This window comes from Ovis canadensis, chromosome 15, assembly GCF_042477335.2.
Source record: "Ovis canadensis isolate MfBH-ARS-UI-01 breed Bighorn chromosome 15, ARS-UI_OviCan_v2, whole genome shotgun sequence".
Taxonomy (NCBI): Eukaryota; Metazoa; Chordata; class Mammalia; order Artiodactyla; family Bovidae; genus Ovis; species Ovis canadensis.
Genome location: NC_091259.1, coordinates 65233302 through 65259487, shown reverse-complemented (window position 1 = coordinate 65259487; position 26186 = coordinate 65233302). Strand labels below are relative to the sequence as shown.

General features: G+C 39.0%; 1 protein-coding gene and 1 pseudogene across 1 annotated transcript; both read left to right on the top strand.

Annotated features, from left to right (window-relative positions):
* The first annotated feature begins 10668 nt into the window (after positions 1-10668).
* Positions 10669-11569, top strand: LOC138420551 (ferritin light chain pseudogene; annotated as a pseudogene).
* A 3125-nt stretch (positions 11570-14694) lies between these two features.
* LIN7C (lin-7 homolog C, crumbs cell polarity complex component) lies at positions 14695-25167 on the top strand. Its single transcript, XM_069553841.1, has 5 exons — positions 14695-14769; positions 17885-18003; positions 18260-18331; positions 20787-20996; positions 21771-25167. The coding sequence occupies exons 1-5, from the start codon at positions 14733-14735 to the stop codon at positions 21924-21926; spliced, it is 594 nt and encodes a 197-aa protein (XP_069409942.1). The 5' UTR covers positions 14695-14732; the 3' UTR covers positions 21927-25167.
* The last annotated feature ends 1019 nt before the right edge of the window (positions 25168-26186 follow it).

Below are 26186 nucleotides of genomic sequence, written 5' to 3'. Positions count from 1 at the left end.
CACGACTACAGAGCCTGAGCGCTGCACCTGCTGAAGCTCATGTGTCTGGAGCCTGTGCTCCACAATAGGAGGAGCCACCACAGTGAGAAGTCCACGCGCTGCAGCTACAGAGTAGACCTGGCTCTCAGCAACTGGAGAAAGCCTGGATGCAGCGACAAACACCCTTTGCAGTCATAATTAAATAAATCATTTTTTTTTCAAAAGGGGAACCATTAAAGGTGACTGAAAGGTGTCCAATGAGGTCAGAGAAGACTCCAGAGGTGATATCCCAGAAATCAAATGAAGAAAACATTTCAAAAAAGGGAATGGTCAATTGTTTCAAGTGAGACGAGGGCTGAGCATCGACAATTAGCTTTGACAACACGAAAACTGCCGAAGATGTTGACCTGGGCTGTTTTGATAGAATGCTGTAGGGGTGTGTGTGTGCGTGTGCGTGCGTGTGTGCGCGCCTGCCTGTATGCTTAGTTCTAGCCAACTCTTTGCAACACCATGAACTGTAGCCTACCAGGCTCTTCTGTCCATGGGAATGGGAATAAGAGAAATGGGCAGGTGGCTGGAGGGAAACGTTGAGTCATGGGAGAGCATATTAATATGAAATGTATAACATGTTTATATGCTGATGGAAATGCACTGATAAAGAAGAATAGAGAGCATTTCCAAAATTTCTGGAGAAAAATTACCAAAGTAATCTCCTTGAGTAGATATGGGGTTCTGAGACTGGTGGATAAGGGGAGGGGCGTGCTCAGAGTAACCGAACGGCAGATGGAACACGTGCAGAGATGCTAGTTGGTTGGTAGAAGTGGTGGAAGCAGCACGTGGAAAATCACTTCTGATTGCTCCCATTTTGTCAGTGAAAAAAGAATCAAGGTCGTTGGGTAAGAATGATGAAGAAAGAGAAAGTGTTGAGAATTTGAAGGGAGAGAAGGTTTGAAATCTTGTTTGTGAAGTGGAAGTGAATAGACGGGGGAAATGAGATAGAACTGCTGGGCCCACTTGAGTTTACTGACTCATGAATTTAAAGTAAGACCATGCAGCAACACTGGGTGTTTTCCTCCAGCCGAGTTCAGCAGCCAGGAAACAAGTGCAGAGTGGGAAGAGATAACCAGGATTGGAGTTTCGCCAAAGAAGGACAAAGAAGTAAGAGAAGTGCCCAGGAGTGGCTGTGTAATATAAGTGATTATTAGGATAAACTATAAAATCTAGCATGGATGAGGAGGTAAGTTAGGATATGCGGGGTGTGGACAGTGATTAGGACAATGAATTGTCTGGTCAAGGTATTTTCAAGTCAGAGTGGGAGGGACAGAAAACTGAAAGGATATGAGGTAGGAGTCCTAGAGTGGGATGCTTGGGAGTAAAATATGGGAGATAGCAAGGTCTAGGGGAGGGGATGAGTGGTCCATTCTGGGGGTCGGCGGTAGGAATGAGTGATTGAGGTTGAGAGAGAAGGAGGTCACGAGAGGAGAAGAGGTCATGGGAGTCAAAGTCCAGAGTATCAGAATGATCATTTACTTGGATCTAAGAATTATGATAGGTTTATTATTAGAATGAGTGAGTGAGCTCAGAGCTTAAATCTGTAAGGAATGTGGGGAGTGTCCTCAAGTCAGCAGATGACAGCAATAATAAGGGGTACCTAGTAATGATGTCACAAACTTCACACCAAAGTTATTTAAGAGAGAAGAAAACTTGATCTGATAGAAGCAATGACAACCCAAGAGACATCTCCTCGACCTCTAGGTCCAGAATTCCACTCCAAATTCACATTCCAAATATAGGTTGTTGATACCACAAAAGTTATACTCTAATCCAAAAGGAGGAAATATGACTAGAGGCTTCATGCTTTGACTCAGTGGAAATACTTATTATGTGTTGAGACCAGAGACCCTGCATGCCACCAGTGTGGGGAAAGATGTTTTGGGAAAGGGTCTTCAAGAACCATACCTGGGCACTGTCCCACATGTACAGCAGCTGTTCCTATATAGAACCTTCTTCACATCATCAACAACAAAAATACATAAAAATCAGCCCACAGATAAATGTTTACTGATGAGTAGAAAAATAAACTTTTACCCACTACTCTGAATGGGAGATATTCAGCCCAAGCTCATTGAGAACCAGCAAGATGACTCAGTGGCTTAAATTTGTAGAAATGCTCTTAATGATTTTTACAATCGTTTCCTTAATAATGGGATCTTAATAAGCAGGTCGATGTTAAATTAATAACACAAAAGCTTTCTAAAAAGCATATTGAAACATGATTTTAGTCCATTCACTCAGGCTTAACACTATACTATGGGTTTTTTTCCTCCTGATAGAATATCATCCATTGGAAGGAAATATTTAAGCTGGGAGATGAAGTTCAAAACAGAAAATTAATAAGAAGGGAAAGTATCATTTTAACAATAGCCATGTAAAAGCAAGCTAGGTCCAGAGCTACCATCTTTCTACCACTCACCAGCCTTACCCACATTTCATAAAATGAATGATCCCTGAGCTTGGGTAACATGCTAGATACTTTGCGACCTGCTGGAAAGTCAAAGAAGAATGAAATACCATCTCTATTCTTCTAGTGAACCTAAGCGTTCAGTATCTGATTGGAGAAAACAAATATGTTGGTAAACACAATACAATATTGGTAATGTAAAATTGAAGTACAGGGAATAGACCTTGAGAAGTGGGCTTCAAAGGGTGATCAGAGAAGAAAAGCAAGTCATGGAGAAAGAAGGGCAGGTAAACATTGGACTGTTAGGGAAGCATGAGAAGAGGTGAGCAGCAAGACTACATACAGAACATGAAAGGAAGGAGTGGGTGATGAAATTGCTTATTACAGAAGCATCCAAATCCCGTTTCTAGCCACTGGGATACCATTCTCACCATCATGCTCTTTCAACCTCCCAAAAGTCATCTTCCACAGGAAATCCAAAGGTAACAAGCATGTTGTGATTTTTGTAAATATTACGGTAGCTTCAGAGGCTGTGGGGAAGGATTTCAGAGTAAAAAGTTCAGCAGTGTCTTTCTCCCCTACCCTCTTGTCCCTTCTCATCTCACCGTCCATCCTATATCACCTCATACCATCTCACCCTGGTCCAATTATGTGGAATTTCTCCATTCTTCTTGCAGTGTTGGCACTTTCTAAAAATTGGAGCTTAATAGACAATGTTCAAAGGTGACTCTCTCAAAGGAATTGTCTTACTATCTGCTATGAGAATCTAGGTTTCTTCCTCTGTTTATATTTCTAAAATATAGTTTTAATTGTAGTTGTTCAGTTTTTAAGATCTTCTGATGGCTCACTCTAGCTCAAAGTATAAACCTAAGCATTCAGGAGCCCCCACAATCCACCTCAGCCTAAATCTGAGTGAGGAGCGGCCATGTGGCTTGCAAGGTCTTAGCTCCCTGACCAGGGATCAAACCTGTACCTCTTGGAGTGGAAGTGTGGAGTCTTATCCATTGGAGCATCAGGGAGGTCCCCACCTCAGCCTAAACGTTAGCCCTTATTTTCTTCTGCACCCACCTAACCCCAGGTGCGTATCCATACTCCCACTGAAGCCCTCCTCATTTCCTAAACAGGGAGTACGTTTTTTTCCCTGCCTGGCTCTGCTCACATAGCCCTCTTTCATTCCCATTCCCCACTTACCCATTTGTCAACATTCTGATCATTGCTCAACAAATGTTTCCTTCTTGCTAAAGCTCAGTTTCTCGGTCTCACACCATTCACATTTTGTGCTGGATAATTCTTCATTGAGGGGGCTGTCCTGCCAATTGTAAGATGCTAAAGCAGCATCTCCGGCCTCTACCCGCTAGATGCCAGTAGCAATCTTCACCCCCATCCCACCATCTGCAGTCGTGACAATTAAAAATATCTCCAGACGCTGTCAAATGTTCTCTGGGCTCCAAAATAGCCTCTGTTTGAGAACCCCTGCTCTTTGAATTTTTTTTTCTGGTTACCCTTGATGAGAAATCACTTTATCCCACTCTTTACTATACAACATTACTCTATTAAAACCTGTGCAACTAAAGCAGTAAGAACAGAAATGATAATGTTTAGGGAACTTCCCTGGTGGTCTTTTCATACTGTTCATGGGGTTTTCAAGGCAAGAAAGCTGAAGTTTTTGCCATTCCCTTCTCCAGGAATTGATGCCTTTGAGTAGGAGAAGACTCTTGAAAGTCCCTTGGACTGCCAGGAGATCAAACCAGTCAATCCTAAAGGAAATCAGTCCTGAATATTCATTGGAGAGGCTAATGCTAAAGCTGAAGCTCCAATACTTTGAGCACCTGATGCAAAGGGACAACTCATTGGAAAAGACCCTGATGCTGGGAAAGATTGAAGGCAGGAGGAGAAGGGGATGACAGAGGACGTGATGTTTGGATGGCATCACTGACTCAATGGACATGAGTTTGAGCAAGCTTCAGGAGTTGGTGAAGGACAGGGAAGCCTGGAGTGCTGCAGTCCATAGGGTCACAAACAGCTGGACACGACTGAGCGACTGAACAACAGCAACAACCTGGTAGTCTGGTGGCTAAGACCCTGCACTCCTAACGCAAGGGCCTTGGTTTGATCCCTGGTCAGGGAACTGGGGCGCATATATCACAACTAAAGATCCTGAGTGCCACAACTAAAACCTGACACAGCCAAATTAAATTAAGAAGGAAAAAAATGAACTGAGAGGAGGCATTATAAAAAAAATAAAAACATTTAGCACCATCTGTCTTTTGATTCTGGGGTTGATCTGATGTCTATGCCGATATCCCATTTCACTGGGTGTTGTGACCTCTGTGAAAGCAGGATGCATCTTCCTGGCATCTCTAGGACTCAGTGTAATGCTTTACTATAGTGCTAAGTGTATCAGTCACTAAGATGTGCCCAACTCTTTGCAACCACATGGACTGCAGCACGCCAGACTTTTCTGCCCTTCACTATCTCCCAGAGTTTGTTCAGACTCATATCCATTGAGTCAGTGATCCATCCAAATATCTCATCTTCTGTTGCCCTCTTCTCCTCCTGCCCTCAATCTTTCCCAGCATCAGGGTCTTTTCCAATGAGTCAGCTCTTTGCACCAGGGGGCCAAAGCATTAGAGCTTCAGCTTCAGCATCAGTCCTTCCAATGAATATTCAGGGCTGATTTCCTTTAGGATTGACTGGTTTGATCTCCTTGCTAACCAAAGGACACTCAAGAGTCTTCCCCAGCACTCCAATTTGAAAGCATTAATTCTTTGACTCTCAGCCTTCTTTATGGTCCAGCTGTCACATGCGTACATGACTACTGGAAAAACCATAGCTTTGACTATACAGACCTTTGTTGGCAAGGTAATATCTCTGCTTTTTAATGTGCTATCTAGGTTTGTCATAGCTTTTCTTCCAAGGATCAAGTATCTTTTAATCTCTTGACTGCAGTCACCATCTGCAGTGATTTTGGAGCCCAAGAAAATAGAATCTGTCACTGTTTCTACTTTTTCCCTATCTATTTGCCATGAAGTGATGGGACTGGATGCCATGATCTTAATTTTTTTTCAGTGTTGAGTTTTAAGCCAGCGTTCCCACCCTCCTCTTTCACCTTCATCAAGAGGCTGTTTAGTGGTAATCGGGACATATTTGCAGACTTGATGTGATAAAGGCTGTAGTCCCTAACTAGCCATTTGATAGACGCATCAGTTGAAAGATTGAGAAGCTAATTATTCTCATGCTGTTTTGCAAAGTTCTGTCCATACCTAACAAGTTACAAGAAGTTTTACAAACAATGAATTCTGGAGAGTTTGGGGTTTGTTTATTTTGTTTGTTTGTTTTTATGTCTTCACATTTTGGAATGGTTTGTGATTGAACAAATGTTAATTTTCAGACTCAATTTTCGCTAACAGTAATGTGGTTCATTTCAATGAAAATTTTAGTTTAAGTCAGTTTGCTGACTAAATGATTTTTTCAAAGCTTAAATGTAAATATAAAGTAGTGGGCCAAATCGTAAAACATAGTGCTTCAGTAAATGCTGGTAGAAAGCGTTTCTGGATTGTTTCGTTTGTGTAAATTTCATTGTCCAAATTGCTTGAGAGTTCCTTGAGGGTCGGAGCACATCTGGCCTTTTTTCTCATAGCATTTGCTGAGTAAATTCTTTTGAATTAATTAATTAATTGAATTAATTATACATTTTCTAATGGGGAAAAAATAATCTATCAACCTAGAATACTCCAGGAACTAAGTTTAAAGTTAAGTTTTGAAAGTTGTGGTATGGTTTGGCAAATTTTCCAGCCCAGGGGTCCCCAACCTCTGGATCTAATGCCTGATAATTAGAGGTGGAGCTGATGTAACAATAATATAGACTGCACAATAAATGTAATGCCCTTGAATCATCTCAAAACCACTCCCCACCCCTCAGTCTGTGGAAAAATCTTCTTCCACAAAACTTGTTCTGGTGCCAAAATGATTGGAGACCTTTGTTCTAGAGGCTTATCCCAGCATTCTTTTTCCTCTTTTTCCCAGGGGGACAAAGTTGAGATTTTTAACTGGGCCCTTTGTCATTCAAAATAAAATACTTGCCCCCAATTACATATTTCTGGATTTCTTTTACTTACTTTAAATGCACAGCTATTTTGAAGTTTTGTGTTTATATGCAGCTGCACCTATATTAACTAATACATATTCAATTGTAATTCAACAATACTTTTGAATAACTACTATGCATTAGTTCAGTTCTCAGAAAAGAGAACACATTACAAAAACCACCAAATACAAATGTTCCTTTTGTACTTGAGACTTTCTGAATCAAAATTTATGTGATAGGCCTCTGGCATTGAAAAAAATATATATATATACACATATACATATTCATCCACACTGTTATACATATCATAAATTAGCTAAATTAGATGACATGAATAAAGATATTATTTATATATAATATATAGTAAGTAAATATGTATATGAATAGTTGTTCATAGTATTCTCTTTACTCTTGTATAAGGTTGATGGTAATGTTCCCTCTTTTATTCTTGATTTTAATAATTTAAATCTTCTCATTTTCTCCTGATCAGTCTACCTAAAGGTCTGTCAACATTCTTGATCTTTGCAAGGAGCCAAATTTTCATTTCATTTATTTTTTGCATGTATATATGTATATATATATATATACATATATACACACAAATATATATACACACATATACATGAACACATATGTGTATATATGTATATTTTTAATTCTCTAATATTTATTTTTCTTTCCTTCTACTTATTTTGGATTTAGTTTGCTCTTCATTTTTGAACCTAAGAGAAAAGGTTAGGTTTTTTATTTCAGGTCTTGTTCATTTTTAACATAAGCTTTTATAGCTATAAATTTCCCTCTAAGTACTGCTTTAGCTACACAACAGATGTACTTCTTTCAAAGCCCTGCAGATAATTCTGATGTGCTAACTTGGTATTTCTTTGCCAACATAAGTTTTTGTTTTTCCATCTCCCAGTAGGGTTGCTGACTCTTTGTGTCCACAAAGCTTTTCTTATAAAGCAAAACGTCTTGGTTTTGGTTTGGTTTTGAGATTGCTTGCAGCTCAAAGATTTGTTTTCAGAGACTGATCAAAAAAGTAAGGGCCTGTTTGTCTGATCTTGTCTGTGAAGTAAAGATTTAGGTTATATAGGACCTTCTTACAAAGCCCTTTTAGTTGGAATTTTCCTTCCCAGCTTGTATTTCTAGAGTTTATTCTTGGCAGCCCTGACACAATGTTTATGTCATTTGAGCAGAGGTCAGCTAATAGTGAGAGCTTCCTGTGCTACCATAAATCCTCTCCCCTGGCCTCTGTACTTTGTTATTTGCCTTTCTTTGTCCATAATTTGGCAGCATTATCACCCAGTCCACGTGACAAGTGACATCATTGCTATAATGAGAATTCCAAGCAGCACCACTGGATCTAAGCCCATCTGTGTGCTTGCTCCCACACTTGAGAAAACAAATTCCAAATTCATTCAGCATGCCGGTGCCATTTAGTCACTGTGACATATCCCAAATTTTGGACTCTATGCAAAAACCGATCTGTGCCCACAAAATTAATCATGGAACACATTTTATGACGTTTGACAACAATTTAAAAGGTTCTTATCCTTGGCAGGTGGCTCTGCCAATCTGCAAGTATGTGCACGACAAATTCTGAACAATATATTGTGTGCCTGAAAATACATCGTGCAGGATGCATACCCTGGAGAGAGCCAGAGTGAGTCCAAACAATTCTGAAGTCTGTCTCAGTGACACATAAGCCAGACTGCTGTCTTGTGAAGGAAGGATGATGGCCTTAGGTACACATAGAACGCCAAAGAAAAGGCAACACCTCATGTGCCAGTAAATGCTGAGAACATTGGCACAATTGCCTGTGTTGGCAGGACCAAGAGTGAGATGGCTAATTTAAGCAACAAGATCCTGGCAAACAGATTTATTTAGGGCAAGGGTGCGTCAGGAAGATGCCAGAAAAATGCATCAATCTGTGCCTTTACATGTACTGTAGAGTGATGATGAAACAACTGACATTAAAAAAAGTAAACCCTTATACTTTAATATAATCTGCAACTCATTCTAATAACAAGTAGGGTTTACCTTAGATTTCTGGTACTCTGAGATGGGGTTTTTGTGTTCAGAGCTAAGATCTGTGACCAAGAAAAATTCCCTTCTAAAGGTATTCTTGAAGAGATTTCCCTATATTGTGGTGTTTAATTGATTACACCAAGTGTTTTCATATATTGTTTATTTAAAATGCAAGCTATTTCACATATGACACTTCACATTCACTTCAAATAAAGAAAGCCATTTGTCTAAAATTTTACTTTTCTGAAGTGTGTATTATAGAAACTCAGTTAGAAAAATAAACAAAACTGAGACTTTAATTGTATCTATATTGTTTCCATGTCCTGGCTATTATAAACAGTGCTGCGATGAACATTGAGGTACATGTGTCTCTTTCAATTCTGGTTTCCTCGGTGTGTATGCCCAGCAGTGGGATTGCTGGGTCATAAGGCAGTTCTATTTGCAATTTTTTAAGGAATCTCCACACTGTTCTCCATAGCGGCTGTACTAGTTTGCATTCCCACCAACAGTGTAGGAGGGTTCCCTTCTCTCCACACCCTCTCCAGCATTTATTGCTTGCAGATTTTTGGATCGCAGACATTCTGACTGGTGTGAAGTGGTACCTCATTGTGGTTTTGATTTGCATTTCTCTAATAATGAGTGATGTTGAGCATCATGTGTTTGTTAGCCATCTGTATGTCTTCTTTGGAGAAATGTCTATTTAGTTCTTTGGCCCACTTTTTGATTGGGTCGTTTATTTTTCTGGAATCGAGCTGCATAAGTTGCATGGAAACAACCTAGATGTCCATCAGCAGATGAATGGATAAGAAAGCTGTGGTACATATACACAATGGAGTATTACTCAGCCGTTAAAAAGAATACATTTGAATCAGATCTGATGCAATGGATGAAACTGGAGTAGATTATACAGAGTGAAGTAAGCCAGAAAGAAAAACACCAATACAGTATACTAACACATATATATGGAATTTAGAAAGATGGCAATGATGACCCTGTATGCAAGACAGCAAAAAAGACACAGATGTGTATAGCGGACTTTTGGACTCCAAGGGAGAGGGAGAGGGTGGGATGATTTGGGAGAATGGCATTGAAACATGTATACTATCATGTAAGAATCAAATCGCCAGTCTATGTCCAATGCAGGATACAGCATACTTGGGGCTGGTGCATGGGGATGACCCAGAGGGATGTTATGGGGAGGGAGGTGGGAGGCGGGTTCATGTTTGGGAACGCACGTACACCCGTGGTGGATTCATGTCAATGTATGGCAAAACCAATACAGTATTGTAAAGTAAAATAAAGTAAAAATTAAAATTTTTTAAAAAAATAAAAAATAAAACAAAAATAATAATAATTGTACCTATAGAAGCCTAAATAGGTCCTTTTATGTAAGAGTAATGTTTTACTCTGTAAGAAGATGTAACTCTTTTAAATACATATTCTATATGGTAGTGCCTATTTGTATACAATTCAACAGGCAATGAAATAGTAAAACCTTCCACTGGGAGTATCTGATTTCCTCACACTACTTTCTACTTTCCTAGGTTCCCTAGATAGCCTCCCATCCCCAATGTTCTCACCAACTCCAGTTTTCTCTTAATTGATGCTGTCTTAGTACACTGTTCTTGCAGCATCTTAAGAAAGTTCTTATATCTACAACCTACTTAGGACTTTCATTTTTTATACAAACGTGATATTTGCATAATTTAGCTTTCACTGGGATTTGTCTAGACTCAGACTTCCTATTCTAATTTGAGTGTTCCTCTTCATATGAGACAGGAAGTAATGTGAGCAAGCAACAGGTGATGAAGAGTGCTTCCACAGGAAGAGTAATTCTTGATTAGGAAGCTGGCTGATTTAATAATCTAGCAGAACCATAAGAACAAAAGCAGTTGTGCCGCCTTTGAGAGGCAGGACAGTGATCAGTCTTCTCTTCCGTAAAGTGAAGGAGTTGGAACTCTCTAGACCTCTCCTAACGCTAAATCTCAAAGATATATGAATTAGGGAAGGATATTTTAGGAGAACTGGCCTCAGGTATTAACTGATGCTTTCATTTACTTTGCGTGTTGAATATAAATCTGTTAATTAATTTGAATCATAGTTTCTCCACTCAGAAGTAGCTCCTAGGAAGTGCGCTCGGCGGCCCCGCGGATCTGTCTCTTGCTTCAACAGTGCTTGGACGGAACAGACCCAGGGACGCCCCTTGCTCCAGCCTCCGACCACCCTCCAACCTTTTTTCCAGTCGCAACCTCCGGAGTCAGCCACTCAGCTGTCCGCGATCACCGGGACCAGCCACCATTTTTTAACTCATTATTACCGACCAATCATGAGCTCCCAGATTCGTCAGAATTATTCTACCGAGGTGGAGGCCGCCGTCAACCGCCTGGTTAACATGCAACTGCGGGCCTCCTACACCTACCTCTCTCTGGGCTTCTATTTCCACCGCCACGATGTGGCCCTGGAAGGAGTGGGTCACTTTTTTCGCGAATTGGCCAAGGAGAAGCGCGAGGGCGCGGAGCGTCTCTTGAAACTGCAAAACCAGCGTGGCGGCCGCGCCCTCTTCCTGGACGTGCAGAAGCCATCTCAAGATGAGTGGGGTAAAACCCAGGACGCTATGGAAGCCGCCCTTCTCGTAGAGAAGAATCTGAATCAAGCCCTGCTGGATCTGCATGGCCTGGCTTCTGCCCGCGGAGACCCCCACATCTGTGACTTCCTGGAGAACCACTTCCTAGATGAGGAAGTGAAACTCATCAAGAAGATGGGTGACCACCTGACCAACCTCCGTAGGCTGGCTGGTCCCCAGGCTGGGTTGCGCGAGTATCTCTTCGAAAGGCTTACCCTCAAGCACGACTAGGAGCTTCTGGAGACCAGTGGCCATTGAAGAACCCACCTAACATCAGGGCTCTCTGAAGCCCCTCTCTGCAGCCACTAGGCAGCTTTTTAACACCCTGGAGCCCTCTCTCAAGCCTTGGACCAAATGGAAACAATAAAGCTTTTTGCAGCAAAAAAAAAAAAAAAAAAAGAAGAAGAAGAAGTAGCTCCTAATGCTTTTTCTTCCTTACCTATGCTTCAAATAATTAGCCATCTGTAGTGTTCTGAGTCCCAATTCTTTAGAACAGGACTTTTTATTCTTTTCATTCTCTCTGAAAACTTTGAGGATCTTCTACTTATCCCTGGAATTCAGAAATTTTATGATGATTATGTGTATTAAGAAATTACCAAGGGTAGGGAACCATTTGAAAGGAACAAAGCAAACAACCCACAATTCCAGTTCATGAGACTAGTTCCTATTCCTGTTAATCAGTGTGTGTGTATCTGTATGTGTGTATGTGTGTGTGTGCACATGCTGTCATGCCCCACTCTTTGTGACCCCGTGGACTGTAGCCTGCCAGGCTCCTCTGTCCATGAGATTTTCCAGGCAAGAATACTGGAACAGGTTGCCATTTCCTTCTGCAGAGGATCTTCCATACAGAGGGACTGAACCTGCATCTCTTGCATCTCCTGCATTGGCAGGCAGATTCTTTACCACTAATGCCACCTGAAAAACCCCTGCCAATCAGAGTAGAACCTCACAATTCATGTGGCATGAGGTAAAGAACTTAGAAGGGTATTTATTAGATTACCCTTCCCTTATACCTTAGAAGGGTATAAGGGAACACAATTAGCCCTTCACAAAAGACTGAACTGGTTCCATTCAACAAAGCTTAAAATTAAGCCTCAAAAAACAAAATTATTTTTAAGTGTCCCATCTACATTTCAAAACAAATCTCAAAGGATATTTATACAAATATAAAAATATCTAGCTCCCCCAAATGTAAATTTCACAATGTTTAGCCTTACTTATTTAGTGAGTTACCAATCATGCAAGAGGCAAGAAATTATGGGCTTCCTAGGTTTGGCTAGTGGAAAAAGAATCTGCCTGCCAATGCAGGAGATGCAACAGATGAGGGTTCAATCCCTGAGTCAGGAAGATCCCTGGAGGAGGGCATGGCAACCCACTCCAGTAATCTTGTCTGGAGAATCTCATGGACAGAAGGCTATGGTCAACAGGACCATGAAGAGCTGGACACAACTGAAGCAACTTAGTATGTATGCATAAGCCATAATTAAGAGAAAAATCAATAGAAATAGCACAGATGACAGACTTAGTAGATAAAGACATTAAAACTGTCATTATAATTTTACTCTATATGTTCAAGAAGCTAGAGGAAATATTGAACATGTTAAGTGAGTACATGGAAAATGCAAACACACACACACACACACACACCCCTAAATCAAACTGCTGAAGATAAAATAGACAAATATCTGAGAGGAAAAATGAACTAGATGGGATTAAGAGAATATTTTATGTTGAAAAAGGGAAACAGAAATCCTGAAAAGCTGAAATGAACAGAGTATTGGTGAGCTGCAAACAATGTCAGGCATGGGAATATACATGTAAATAGAGTTATCAAAGGAGAGGAGTTGGAGGATGGAAGAAAAGAAAATCTTTGAATGTCTGCACTTGTCTTTCTCCACATAGCATTCTTAGTGCCTAGCAAGGTGTCTGATAGACATTAAGCATTTAATAAACATTTGTTGAACATCTGTGACAAATAATAACAATAAATAAAAAATAAATACATGAATGCTTTTGCAGGCTATAAGGGCCATTAGGGACCAATAAGGAGAAGAGGATGGAAAAGGGAAGCTTAGTAGAAGTGATATGTCTTCACAGCCCTGGAGGATGGGTTCAGTCTGAGGATGTATATAGCCTAGAGAGCCAGAGGAGATGGGGAAGGGTGATCCATTTAAGAAAACACAAATGAAGACTTGGAAACAAGAAGAAACATGGTTTTGAATATTCCTCCTCTACTGGAGTGTCTACTCCATTTGAGGGATAAAGAGAAATTAGGTTAGACAGATGTGTTAGGCTCATAGTACACAAAGCTTTGGGCTTCCCAAGCAGTGCAGTAGTAAAGAATCTGCCTCCAATGCAAGAGACACAAGAGACATGGGTTTGATTACTGGGTCCCAAGGATCCCCTGGAGTAGGAAATGGCAACTTGTCCCAGTATTCTTGCCTGGAAAATTCCAGGGACAGAGAAGCCTGGCAGGCTACAGTCCATGGGCCCGAAAAGAGTTGGACATGAATGAGCACACACACAACTTTAGAAACAGGAAACAAAGGTAGAAGCCACTGAAAATTTTCAAGGGGAAAACAAAAAGTATGATGGTGGCATTCATGATGGACTAGAAGAAAATATGTTGAATGCAAACAGTGGATGGGGGCAACTAGGAAGTTGTTAAAACAATCCTGTCATGAACTGTTGAAAAGTTGTTTGTAAAAGCACCCAACTGATTATCAGCATAGACTAGCACTTGAATAAATGTTACTGGACTCTAAATACTGGGCAAATTAATATTTCACTTAAGGACTAAAGCTTTCTTGGTTTAAGAAAATTTCAAAAGTGGCCCTAAGAATCTGTAATGTATTAAAAATATTACTTGATTCCTAATACATCATTTTAGAGGCTTCCCTGGTGACTCAGTGATAAAGAATCCAACTGCCAATGCAGGAAGCTGCAGGTTCCATCCCTGGGTCGAGGAGATCCCCTGGAGAAAGAAATGGCAACCCACTTCAGTATTCTTGACTGGAATCCCATAGACAGAGGAGCCTGGTGGTCTACCGTCCATGGAATTGCAAACAGTTGAACAGGACTGAGCAACTAACCACCACCCAGTTTCATTGCTTAAGAATGTTAAGAACTCAGACACAACTTCTACGTAGGACAGATGGATAAACTGAGGCAAAAAAAAACGATGTGAGCACTCCAAGTTCACAGAGCCCCAAACAGTCAAGCTGGAACTAGAGTCTAAACTCTACCTTATGAAACGAAGGGCTCCAAGGAAAAAGAATATGGCTCGAATCCCCAGGAATGGGGCAAGAGTCGGGAAACAGACTCTTTTCAACTATACTTGGCCGAGGGATTTCTAAATCTTAAGACTGCTGAAGTGCAGCACAAGACTGGCCTCGGAAGCCCACTACCCACACACTCTCTACCTCAAGAAGACTCGACGAGGCCCAGACCCACCTCTCCCGCTCTCGCGATACCTGCTCCCGGCTCCGCTAGGCCCCGCCCCTCCACCGCAGCCCCTCTGTCGTCACTTCCTGTGGGTCTGCAGGCAGAGGGAGAAGATGGCGGCCCTGGGGGAACCCGTGCGACTGGAGAGGGGTGAGTGGGGCCGACCCTGGGACGGACGTGGGCGGAGGAGGTAGGGGAGTGCCTTGTCGTCCAAGGGGGCGAGTGGGCCAAGCTCCGAGACCCCGAACCAGGCTTTCCCTCGCGCTGGCGCCTGTGGCCACCGATGTCGATGCGCCGGGCCTGGGGAGGGGGCTTGACGCTCTTGACTGCTCCTGAGACCCCTTCTGTCTTCACATGGACTATTCCGGAGCACAGCATAGTTCACCACCACTTGTCTGCATTCGCAGATACACGCTGTACACGCTCTCCCTGGGTGGGCACGGCCTGCTTTGCGTTCAGAGACGTGTCAAGCTGAGCAGTTCGGACAGACTCACGCCCAGTTCGGACAGACTACACGCCTTGCCCGTATTGACGCTTCCATACACAGTGTTTGCGTCTTCACTCACCCAGCCGGGACACGCAGCGCTTTCCCACCAAACCCCCTCTCATTTATGCACAAATGCCACCGCAACCTCGCTTGTATACGTATTGGGGATATTTCCTGCCTGTGGTGTCTCTCCCAGGTACGGAGAAGGTGCTTTATAAAAATCCTGCTGTGGTTCTGGAAAGCAGGTTGCATGACTGGAAGGAATAGTGATTGTAAATTACGTTAAAGTGCAGCAGCGTTCTTCATTACAGATCCTACGATTGCTAACTGGTTGATTGCTTGCTTTTTAGAGCAAAAAGGAAAATAAAACCTGTTCTGCTAAGTAATTAAAAACCGAAAAGCCAGTGAAGTAAAAGACTATGAGCCTAAAAACGTACTGTTGCAGTTTTTTAGCATTCCACTATTCCCCAAATTCTTTATTTCATATAATTTCAAGTATACTTTTGACACACCTGTATTAGAAGTCATCAGTAAGAGTCAGAAAGTAAAACTAGACATTTCGAGTACTAGTAGTAAACAAAGTATAAGATGGAGATTGACAGTCTCTTTAAATATTAACATTTGCATTTACAGTCCGACTATTTAAGTAGCTTCTGCTCTAAAAAGGGATACATTTTTAGAGTTGAATTTTGGAGTCTTTCCTCATATCTTTACACAGACCCATTTAACATTATTTATTCCTTGTGGTATTCACTATTTGTAAGCCTCTTTACAAGTAATGTTTTCCTCCAGCCCACCAGACCATTAATTAAAGTATCATTTTGACAGAGTAGCAGCTTACTCTGGGAAGATTCGCTAAGTTAGGCCTAAGCCTGTGACATGTTCTTCCAAGCACAATGACACTGTGCTTTGTAGATGGGAACAGATTTGTTTGGTGTTAACTGGAGTAGGTGTTTTTCTTTGAAAACTAGTTGTAGAATTCTAACATGTTGGCAGTCTTTTGTATTGTTAAGTGCAGTACAAAATGTGAAGCTTCACCTCTGGCATTTACTTTTGGTAGTCCTGGCTTTTTGTTTTTTCCTGTTTCAGAGTTCATTTCAGTTCTGCAGTAAGAGTGCTCAGAACCTGAGGATAAGCTATTAGTGGATGCCATTTAGCAGGATAAGAAAGATTACATCCACTCTGATTCTTACTTAGCATTCTGTTTAACAGATTCTATTAAGAAACTCTCCCAGCAATCCTATAGTATAAAATTAGTTCATATGATCAAGATCCTGAATGCCTTCAAAGACATTGAAACAAGATTTAGTGGAACACATTTGAGAACATACTGGGTACAGTTTAGGTTCAGTAAACAATATTTATACTTTTTCAATTTTTTGTTAGTTGGAAATTTTCATATAGCTTGTTTATTATAATTTTGTAGGTCAGAATATTTGATGAACCAGCACTCCTGATTCACCAGCTATTCTGATGGTGGGAGATGAGAATAGGGAAAGTTTTTTCCCCCTGCATTGGATTAACATCAGTTTAAGCTTCTATTACCTGAAATTGAAAAATGTACTTCTTTCTTCACTACATTTATTTTCAATTTTCCAGTTGCAAACAAAGACAGCCATACTGATTCTATAAAGAGAAAAGTTCCAATCCTTTAGTATAATAGAAGATTTGGAATTTCTTCCACTTAAGACAAAAGGAGGGAAGGAACTTTAGAATAATAAGTACTCTAGCCCCCTGTGGTACAAAAACTGTTAAAAAAAAAAATGAGGGGAGAAATAGTATGAAACATGACTGAATCTTGTAAAAGTTTCTTAATTTGTAAAACACTTTTTCCTGACGCTTCACAATGAGAACTGCCTAACAGGCTTAATACATTTCTATAAAAGTATAGAACATCTTAATGTTTCTTATTAATTGGTGCTAATGTAACATAACATTTATGCTTGCCACATGCCAGGCCCTTACCATGTTTTTTTGTTTCATTGGTCATGTAATTCTTATAAAGGAGATATACTGTTATTTCTATTTTATAGTGGAAAACAGACACAGGGAGTTTAAGTTACTTGCCCAAGATCACCCAGCTGTTACTGATACCATACTTATAAACTAATTGCTTTGTGTTTTGTAAACATGTATTTGACTGAGCTTGTCCTAATTAAAACACTGTGTGATGATCCTAAGTCGAAAGCAGACCAGTTAATTTTACTCATTTGTATTGTTGTTTTAAATTGTGTTCCTGCCAGTAACTAACTGCACATGTTATTGAAGAGTTTTTGTGTGTACATATATATTAAGTTTTCTTTTGGGAAATAGTGACTTCATTAGCACACAGCATTTTATACTGCTCAGCACTTTGGTTACTACTGATGGTAGGTGAATTTTTATTGACTAAGTAGCTTCTGATAATGCTGTCATCTTTTCTGAAGTACTTCAGTGTTCATGTGTCTGTGACATTTGAGCTCCATTTCTTTCTTGTGACCTTTAGGACTTTATATTTGTTTTCCTATGTCTCTTAAAGATACGGTTTTTCAGATTTTATGCATGTTCAACCTCAGTTTTTCTTCCTAATCTGCTGTAAAATTTAACATTCTTCTCAGTCTTTACATTCCCACCCTCCATACATGAACCCCCCCACACACAAGTTCATACTCTTAGGCTTTTTTTTCCTCTGTGTTCTTATATTTCTAGTTAGCCATTGAGGAATAAATCCTAAATGCTGCACTGTTACAGAGGCATTTAGAGAAAATTATCTATCAGTGTGTGTTTGTTTAACTCTAGATATTTGTAGAGCAATTGAATTGTTGGAAAAACTGCAAAGAAGTGGAGAGGTACCACCACAGAAACTTCAGGCTCTACAAAGAGTCCTTCAGAGTGAATTCTGCAATGCTGTAAGAGAGGTAAGTAAATGTGATTAAAATTGACTATGAACTTGCGTTATTTAGGGTAAGATAACATTCTGAAATTTGGGTTTGTAGTTTCTTAAAGTTAACTTTAGAACCCACTCCTCTCATTTTTGGAATTTCTAACAGAAAAACATGGTACAAAGATGCATAACTTTTTCTGAAATTTTGACACATTTGTTAACTTTAAAAAGAACTCAAGCTTGTTATATTTTGAGATTTAAAATCACAGTGATAACTTTGGGTTTTGCAGGTATATGAACATGTCTACGAGACTGTGGACATCAGTAGCAGTCCTGAAGTGAGAGCTAATGCAACTGCAAAGGTACATTTTTTTCATTTACTGAAAGTGAGAGGATTCATCACAAATTAGAGGTTTAAAATGTGACGTTATTAGTTTCATAATAGACTTATTTTAAAAACTAACAAATAGTACCTTTCAAGTTACACTAAACTCGATTACTGAAAAGTAGGATTTTTTAATTGGCTTTACAAACACATTTTATGCAGTCTGCTGCTACTGCTAAGTCGCTTCAGTCGTGTCTGACTCAGTGCGACCCCATAGACGGCAGCCCACCAGGCTCCCCTGTCCCTGGGGTTCTCCAGGGAAGAACAGTGGAGTGGGTTGCCATTTCCTTCTCCAGTGCATGAAAGTGAAAAGTGAAAGTGAAGTCGCTCAGTCGTGTCTGACTCTTAGGGACTCCATGGACTGCAGCCCACCAGGCTCCTCTGTCCATGGGATTTTCCAGGCAAGAGCACTGGAGTGGGTTGCCATTGCCTTCTCTGTTATGCAATCTAGATGATACATTAAAATATATTTGCACACAAATAATACATATATATAATATGTGGTTGCTGTAGGTAATATATATATCATTATTTAAATATTCATCAAAATTCTGAGGTATGGATTATTAGTCTCATTTTATTGGTGAGGAAGCATCAAATTAGATTACTTGCTTTAGATCACACGAATAGTAAATGGTAGATCTGAGGTACTCCCCTATGTTGCCATTCACTTTCTCCTTAACCTTAACTCTTCAAATAGGAGGTTAACTCCTCAGAGCTACAGGTGGCAGCTTTTATGTGTTTTTCTGTACCAGTGTTTTCCTCAAATAATTCAAGCATTGATCTCTGTCCATCATATGTGGTGGTGGTGGTTCAGTCATTAAGTTGTGTCTGACTCTTTACAACCCCATGGACTACAGCATACCAGGCTTCTCTGTCCTCCTTTATCTCCTGGAGTTTACTCAGATTCATGTCCTTTGACTGGAGTTTACTCAGATTCATGTCCTTTGAAGCGATGATGCTTTCTAGCCATCTCATCATATGTGGGTTGGAATAAGTTTCTGTCAGTAGCAGGTGACTCATACTGAAACTAGTCATTAGCAGGTAACTGTTCATTGATGGTTAACTGGTTCACAAAAGGCAACATTGGATTCTCTGTTGAGTCTTGTGGGTATTGTTTGACAGAGTGGGAAAGAACAATTAAAAATCGCCAGTCTATGTCTGACGCAGGATGCAGCATGCTTGGGGCTGGTGCATGGGGATGACCCAGAGAGATGTTATGGGGAGGGAGGTGGGAGGGGGGGGTTCATGTTTGGGAACGCATGTAAGAATTAAAGATATTAAAATTTAAAAAATGAAAAAAAAAAAAAAAACCTTGGGTTTAATTCCTGACTTTAACAGCCTCCTGAACTTGTGAGCCTTTGTTCCATTATCTCTAAAATGAAGCCTGTTTAAGAGTTTAGAGTATTCAGCAAATCTTGATTTTCTCTCTTTCTTCCCATGTTTCTCATATACCCTGATTTAATACACAAAGAAATAGTACCAGATTACATTTAAAAGCAAAATGAAACCCGAGTTCTCAACTTTGTGTTAGAATTCCTCTGAATTAGTCTAAACTTGAAAGATGTGGCTCTGTATGGGTTAATATACAGAGCAAATAGTACAGCAGCCAGAATGACTGCATAAAAGGACACCTGCCTACGTTTAGGTTACGCACATGGGTTGTGCCGCCCCAAATGCCCCACAGTTGGTGGCATGTGAGGAGAGGGGCTTCTCCTTGTTAGTGTGCACAGCGTTCATCTTCCTGGCAAGGCCTGCTTGCCAAGCACTGCACAGAAGTTCTGGGCACAGGAAGGACCAGGAGTGACCTGAACTACCTCAGCACTTTCTGCATAATCCCAGAGTAAGCTTTCCAGTCATCCTCTTAAAAACACCATCTACTTAGCTTACCTTCACTGTCAGTGAATTTATGGACATTCAGACATCAAAAATACTTCAAAAATGGTTTTTAATTTGATACTGATTTCTAATTATCAGTATCACTGTGATTCCACAGTGATAAGAGAACACACTCTTATGATTTCAGTACCTTTAGACCATGAAATTATTCTATTTTGTTTTATGTCCCTGGATATGTTTCAGTTGTCTACTGGTTTATAGTCTATGGGAACTTGAGTAGAATTTGTATTATGCAATTGTGTGAAAATTGTATAAATCTTATGTTGAATCCATTCATAGTGCTTTTCAGGTCTACTATCTCCTTCTTTTCTATCATTGTATTAATTTTTGAGAGTTTGATATTGAAACTCCAACTGAAAATCTACTTAAAAATGCAATGGGACTGTATGTAACTTGGTTCTGTATTTTTCAAATCTGCTGTAAGTTATGAGGTTACCATACCCTCATAATTTAAAAAAAGAAGAAAAAGTGGTTTTTAAAAAGGGACAAAAGAGTGAAGTATTTTTTTAAATACGTGTAAAATTTTCTTTCAGGCTACCGTTGCTGCATTTGCTGCCAGCGAAGGGCATTCTCATCCTCGAGTTGTTGAGCTACCAAAAACAGAAGAAGGCCTTGGATTCAATATTATGGGAGGCAAAGAACAGAACTCTCCAATCTACATCTCTCGAATAATTCCAGGTGGAATTGCTGATAGACATGGGGGCCTCAAGCGAGGAGATCAGCTCCTTTCTGTTAATGGAGTGGTAGGGATGCATTTTATTTCTGCTTGACCACTTGGGGGTGTATTTGAGTTATAGAAACAGTCGTGCCTGACTCTGACTCCATGGCCTGTAGCCTGCCACACTCCTCTGTCCATGGGGATTCTCCAGGCAAGAATACTGGAGTGGGTGGCCATGCCCTCCTCCAGGGGATCTTCCCAACCCAGAGATTGAACTCAGGTCTCCTGCATTGCAGGCAGAGTCTTTACGGTATGAGCCACCAGGAAAGTCAGAAACAGAAGATGCAGGGAAAGACCAAGAAGCTTTGTAGTTTAGAAATCCCTTGGAAGACTCTTAGGCATTGCTCTTTAGTGGAGTGATACTTTTTGAAGCACTTTGTGTGTGTGTTGCTTCTTTCCAATGTAAATTAGCAGTGCTTAGTGTGATTTTTATGAAGTTATTAAGCTTTTTAATAGTTAAGGCAGTATATTGAATCGAAAGCCTCTCCTCGGTTTAACTTTATCAAACAGCAATTGCTTGATTTACTTCTGACCTAGTGAAATAATAGGGCATGTAGATTGATAATGCTAGGTATTTGGAACTTAAAAACCAATTCCTGGACTGCAGACAGAATATGATTTAGCAGACAATTTTACACTGATTAAAGTGACTAAGCAGGATTATTTCATAGGTTTATAGTTTGAAATGCTATAACATTAGCATTTTTTACTTGCATGGGTTTAAAACATTTTTCATTTTGAGTTATTTACAAAACCTAGGTATTAATTTTGTTTCTGTCTGTGGTTTGTTTCTTCGTAGAGTGTTGAAGGAGAGCATCACGAAAAAGCTGTAGAACTGCTGAAAGCAGCGCAAGGAAAGGTTAAATTAGTAGTGCGGTACACACCCAAGGTCCTGGAAGAAATGGAGTCACGCTTTGAGAAAATGCGATCAGCAAAACGCAGGCAACAGACCTAAAGCGGTTAAAACCTTAATATTCCATTTTGCTTTTAGCTAGAAAGTTTTACTTGTGACCTACTGATGGCCACAATGCCAATGATTGTAAAAACAACAACAAACTTCCCGTGAAATCCTCCTTGCCATTTTATAAATACCTATTTTAACATCATTTATGGTTCCAGAGATGCATACACTTTTTTCTGACAAGAAAAAGTAAAAAGGTAATGAGGGCAGTTCTGTCCTGCTGTTTTTACAGGCCTTTTTCAACAAATGCAGATTTTGTCATAAAGTTGTTATAGATTTTTAAAAATGCTTTTTTAATATTAAAATGTACTTTTACATTCTTAAATCTTTTTTTAGGAAAAAAGGTTTTCTTTATTTGCTTATTTAAAAAGAACAATTCTCCATTCTTTTTTTTTCTTTAACCTGCAACATTTCTTTATGCTTTTCCAAGAAATTACACATAATAGTCTCAGCAGTTCATTACACTATGAATTCATTGTTAATATCACTGCTGCGTTTTGTATTTGAAACACACACATAATATAATCAATGGTAAATTATAACTCAGCACAGTGGAAGTTTTTTACTTTTATTTAAACATAATATATAATGAATACTTGTTTGTACTGATTTATAAAAGTTTTTAAACACTGATACAATCATTGCTAAAATATGTATTCTTTCATAATATTTGAGCAGTGAGGCAAGAGAATGTAATTTGATTGTTTGCATTACTGATTACATCTTTCTGTTTATATTCAACTATATCATAAATTACAAATGCAAAAAAGTTTTAGGTTTCTTTTGCAAATTTTTTTAATGCTATTCATTGTTATTTAAATATATCTTATTTTTCATCCTTCCATTCCTAGAGATGAGCCAGTTAGTTTGTGATGGGATATAGCAAAGGAGAAAAAATAATACTTGTAACCTCACCAGCCTCAAGAGTTATAGCTCAATTTAAAGAATTGATACTAAGTAAGAAAAAGATATGTTTAAGATATATAGAAATTATAATGTGATGCATTTCATAAGAATCTGCATACACTTTGTCAAAATGAGTAAGAACTCATTCACATTAAAGTTGTTGGATTTAGAGTCGTGATTCTTATGATTCAAATATAATGACGAGAATTCTGAGATACTTTGATTTGTCCACTGGATGTCACTGTTTTACTGAAAGGCAGCTATTAGTGGATGACTGTGACTGAGGTCTTTTTAATGGCAGAAATTGAGTTAAGGTTCATATTTAGACATAACTTACAGGAACACTTGTCTGGCTTTTGCAAATTTTAAGTGACAAGTGCTAGAAAGAAAATAATGAATTGAAATATATAAGGACTTTAGAATAATTATCAACGCTGTGTAAAGAGTGGGCATTTTGTGACATTCCTTTAGGAAGAATAGAAATGTGTATCTTTTTCTGCATGTTTGTGAGCACTGTGAGTCTTAAAAAGATTATTCCAGTTTTCAGTGATTTCAGAATAAAAGTCAGTCAGCATTGTTATTTATCTTTTAGGTATTAAACACTGGATTGCATGGTTGAATGTGTTTTTAGTCCACTACAAAACGTGCTTGTTATTGATAAGATCATGTTGTTGAATTGTATATTTCCAAAATTAATTGATGTTTTTAAAATGTTGAGACCAAAGTAGGGTAGAAGAATTATGGACTTAATTTAAATGTAAAATTATTAGAGGTATTTGGTGTAGAGCTTTATATATTAAAGAGAGGTATTGGTGCATATAAAAACAGTAATATTATTGTTGTGCTTGTATTCTTGCATTACAGGGTAAATAAACCCTGAAGAAATCTTATTTTAGTATTGCTGCAGCTGCAGTAGCTTTTAAGGGTGTGTCAACATTTCATTATAAATTACAGCTTCCTGGTTCAGTATCTCAGCCGTTTCAGAACTTTCAGCCAAGTTAAATCTTTTTTGGTGTTGAAACTTAGTAAGTTGAGTAAGCTATTTTTTGTTTCTTCTACAGTAATCCACAATCTGTTCTTTGTGTGGGCTGGCACTTATTTATAATTTTTAAAATATGGATAGCTTAAAAGAGCCAAATACAGTAGTTTTGCTTGCTCCTGTTGAGCATGAGTAGCAGTAGTTTATTTTCTTTAATGCAGTTTTCATAGTATATCCAAGAATTTCAAATCATGACCATAGAAAAATGCAGTCATTCAGTGGCAAAGATGTATGATAGTGATTTAGTATAGTGAGGAAATGAGGGGAGTTTTCATCTTATAAATGTATGGTTTATGAACATAACTAAGACAGAGTAAATAATAGGTATTTGATTTGTAAATTATAAATATAAGTTATCTTCCCTCTCCAGTTTCCACTTGTTGTTTTGGTATTTCAAAATGAGTTGACTCATTGATTCTCAACCTTGGCTGCATATTAGAACACCCTGCAGGCCTTCAAAAAAAATAATGACACTTGAGTCCTACCCCATACCAACTAAATTGCCGTCTCTGAGGTGGGGCCAGATGCTTATTTTTTTGAAGCTTTCCAACTGGTTCTAAAGGACACCTAGGGTTGAGGACCACTTGTTTCCCCCTTTATGACATGCTCTAATTACACTGGACTCTGTTTGGAAACATCAGAATAATTCAGTTTACAGCTACTACTAAATAGCTACAAATGTAAGGGTCAGTTATATTTCTTAGTAATCTCTTTGGGAATAAAGGTACTTGGCATTGGGGAAGTAACTACCACTTAACTTTTTTTTTTTAATAAAATCTACCAGTAGCTTAAATGTAAGTTTTTAATGTCTGTCACCTTTCTGCCCTCTTTGCCTTTAAAACTTTCAAAAATGTCTATTATTTGAGAAAGCATGTTTAAAAATTGCAGATGATATTTAATAATATTTTCATTGATAATTATGAATTGTCTTAATATAGCCATTTTATCCATTAATATAATACTAGGTTGTAGTGGCCTCATTCTTTGGGGTTTGATAATTCAGATTTTTTTTTTTTTAATCGTTGTCTTCCTCTTCTAAATTTTTGAAAGTTACTTTGCTCAAATACTTAAATAGTTTGGCTCAAGTACTTTGTTTACAATATAAGTGGATATTATAGCATTTAATAGAAGAAATGGCTATGGCTTATCTGAAAAGAATGTCAGCATGACTTGGTGTAGACTTACAAGACTATGTGTTGTGAATATTTATGTGGAATGAGCATTGAAATATCAAGGACTCTAGTAATTGTATTTCCTGAATAAATGTATGTTTATGAATTTTCTAACTTACATTTTGTTGTTCCTTTGCTAACAGTCTGGTTTTATACTTTTTATTGTCCAAAATGTCACTAATAGTGTTTCTTCAAAGGTTGTTATAGTTCTATAATGATGAAGTAGTGGAAAAGTGCTTGTTCATTAATTTTCAAGAAGTTCCAGACTAATTTGTATATGGGTATAGTTTTTAAAAGCATCAGTAAACAATATGCTTTAAGTTTGAAGTAAAGGAATATAGTAGCCAAAATAGATTTAACACTTTTTCAGTGGGTGACTTCATTTATCATTCTGATTCTAAGGCTTATTAAAATAAATTTGTATCAGTTATATTTTTGTTCTTTGGATTAAAAAAAATTGAGGTAACTACACAATCATTGTGTTTCTGAAACATATATATACAATAACTTAAATGAGGTAAAAGCATACTCAGGTGGTAACTGGAATGAAACTTCAGATTCCTACATTTTGCTTTGCCTTTCCTAAAATATAACTGGAGAGAATAAAGATTCTGTTGTATTATTTTAAGAGAGGCTGTCTGGCATGTGATTGAGAGCACAGAATCTAGAGCCTGACAACCCTGATTTAAATTGTAGATTCACCACGACTGTGACCTTCTGCAAGTTAGCTGTCTGTGCCCTAGTTCCTTCATCTGTCGTGTGTAGTGAGGATGCCTGTAAGTGCCATATCGTGATCTGTAAAGCCCTTAGAAAACGGCCTGCATAGTAAATGCTGTTTATGTTTGCTGTTACTTTTGTGTGTGCTAGCTTTAGTGCCTTATTAGCTAAAGGGAGACATTGTGGCCAAATAATTAAAATTAGCAAGTTCTTATTTTTTATTTTCGGTTGCTGTAGGTGTTCATTGCCTGCGTGCAGGCTTTGTCTAGTTTCCAAGAGCAGGGACTGCTCCTGGTTGCAGTGGGCAGGCTTCCCATTTCAGTGGCTTCTCTTGTGGAATGTGGGCTCTAGAGCACTGGCTCAGTAGTTGTGGCGCACGGGCTTAGTTCCTCCTCGGCATGTAGGACCAGGGATCAAAGG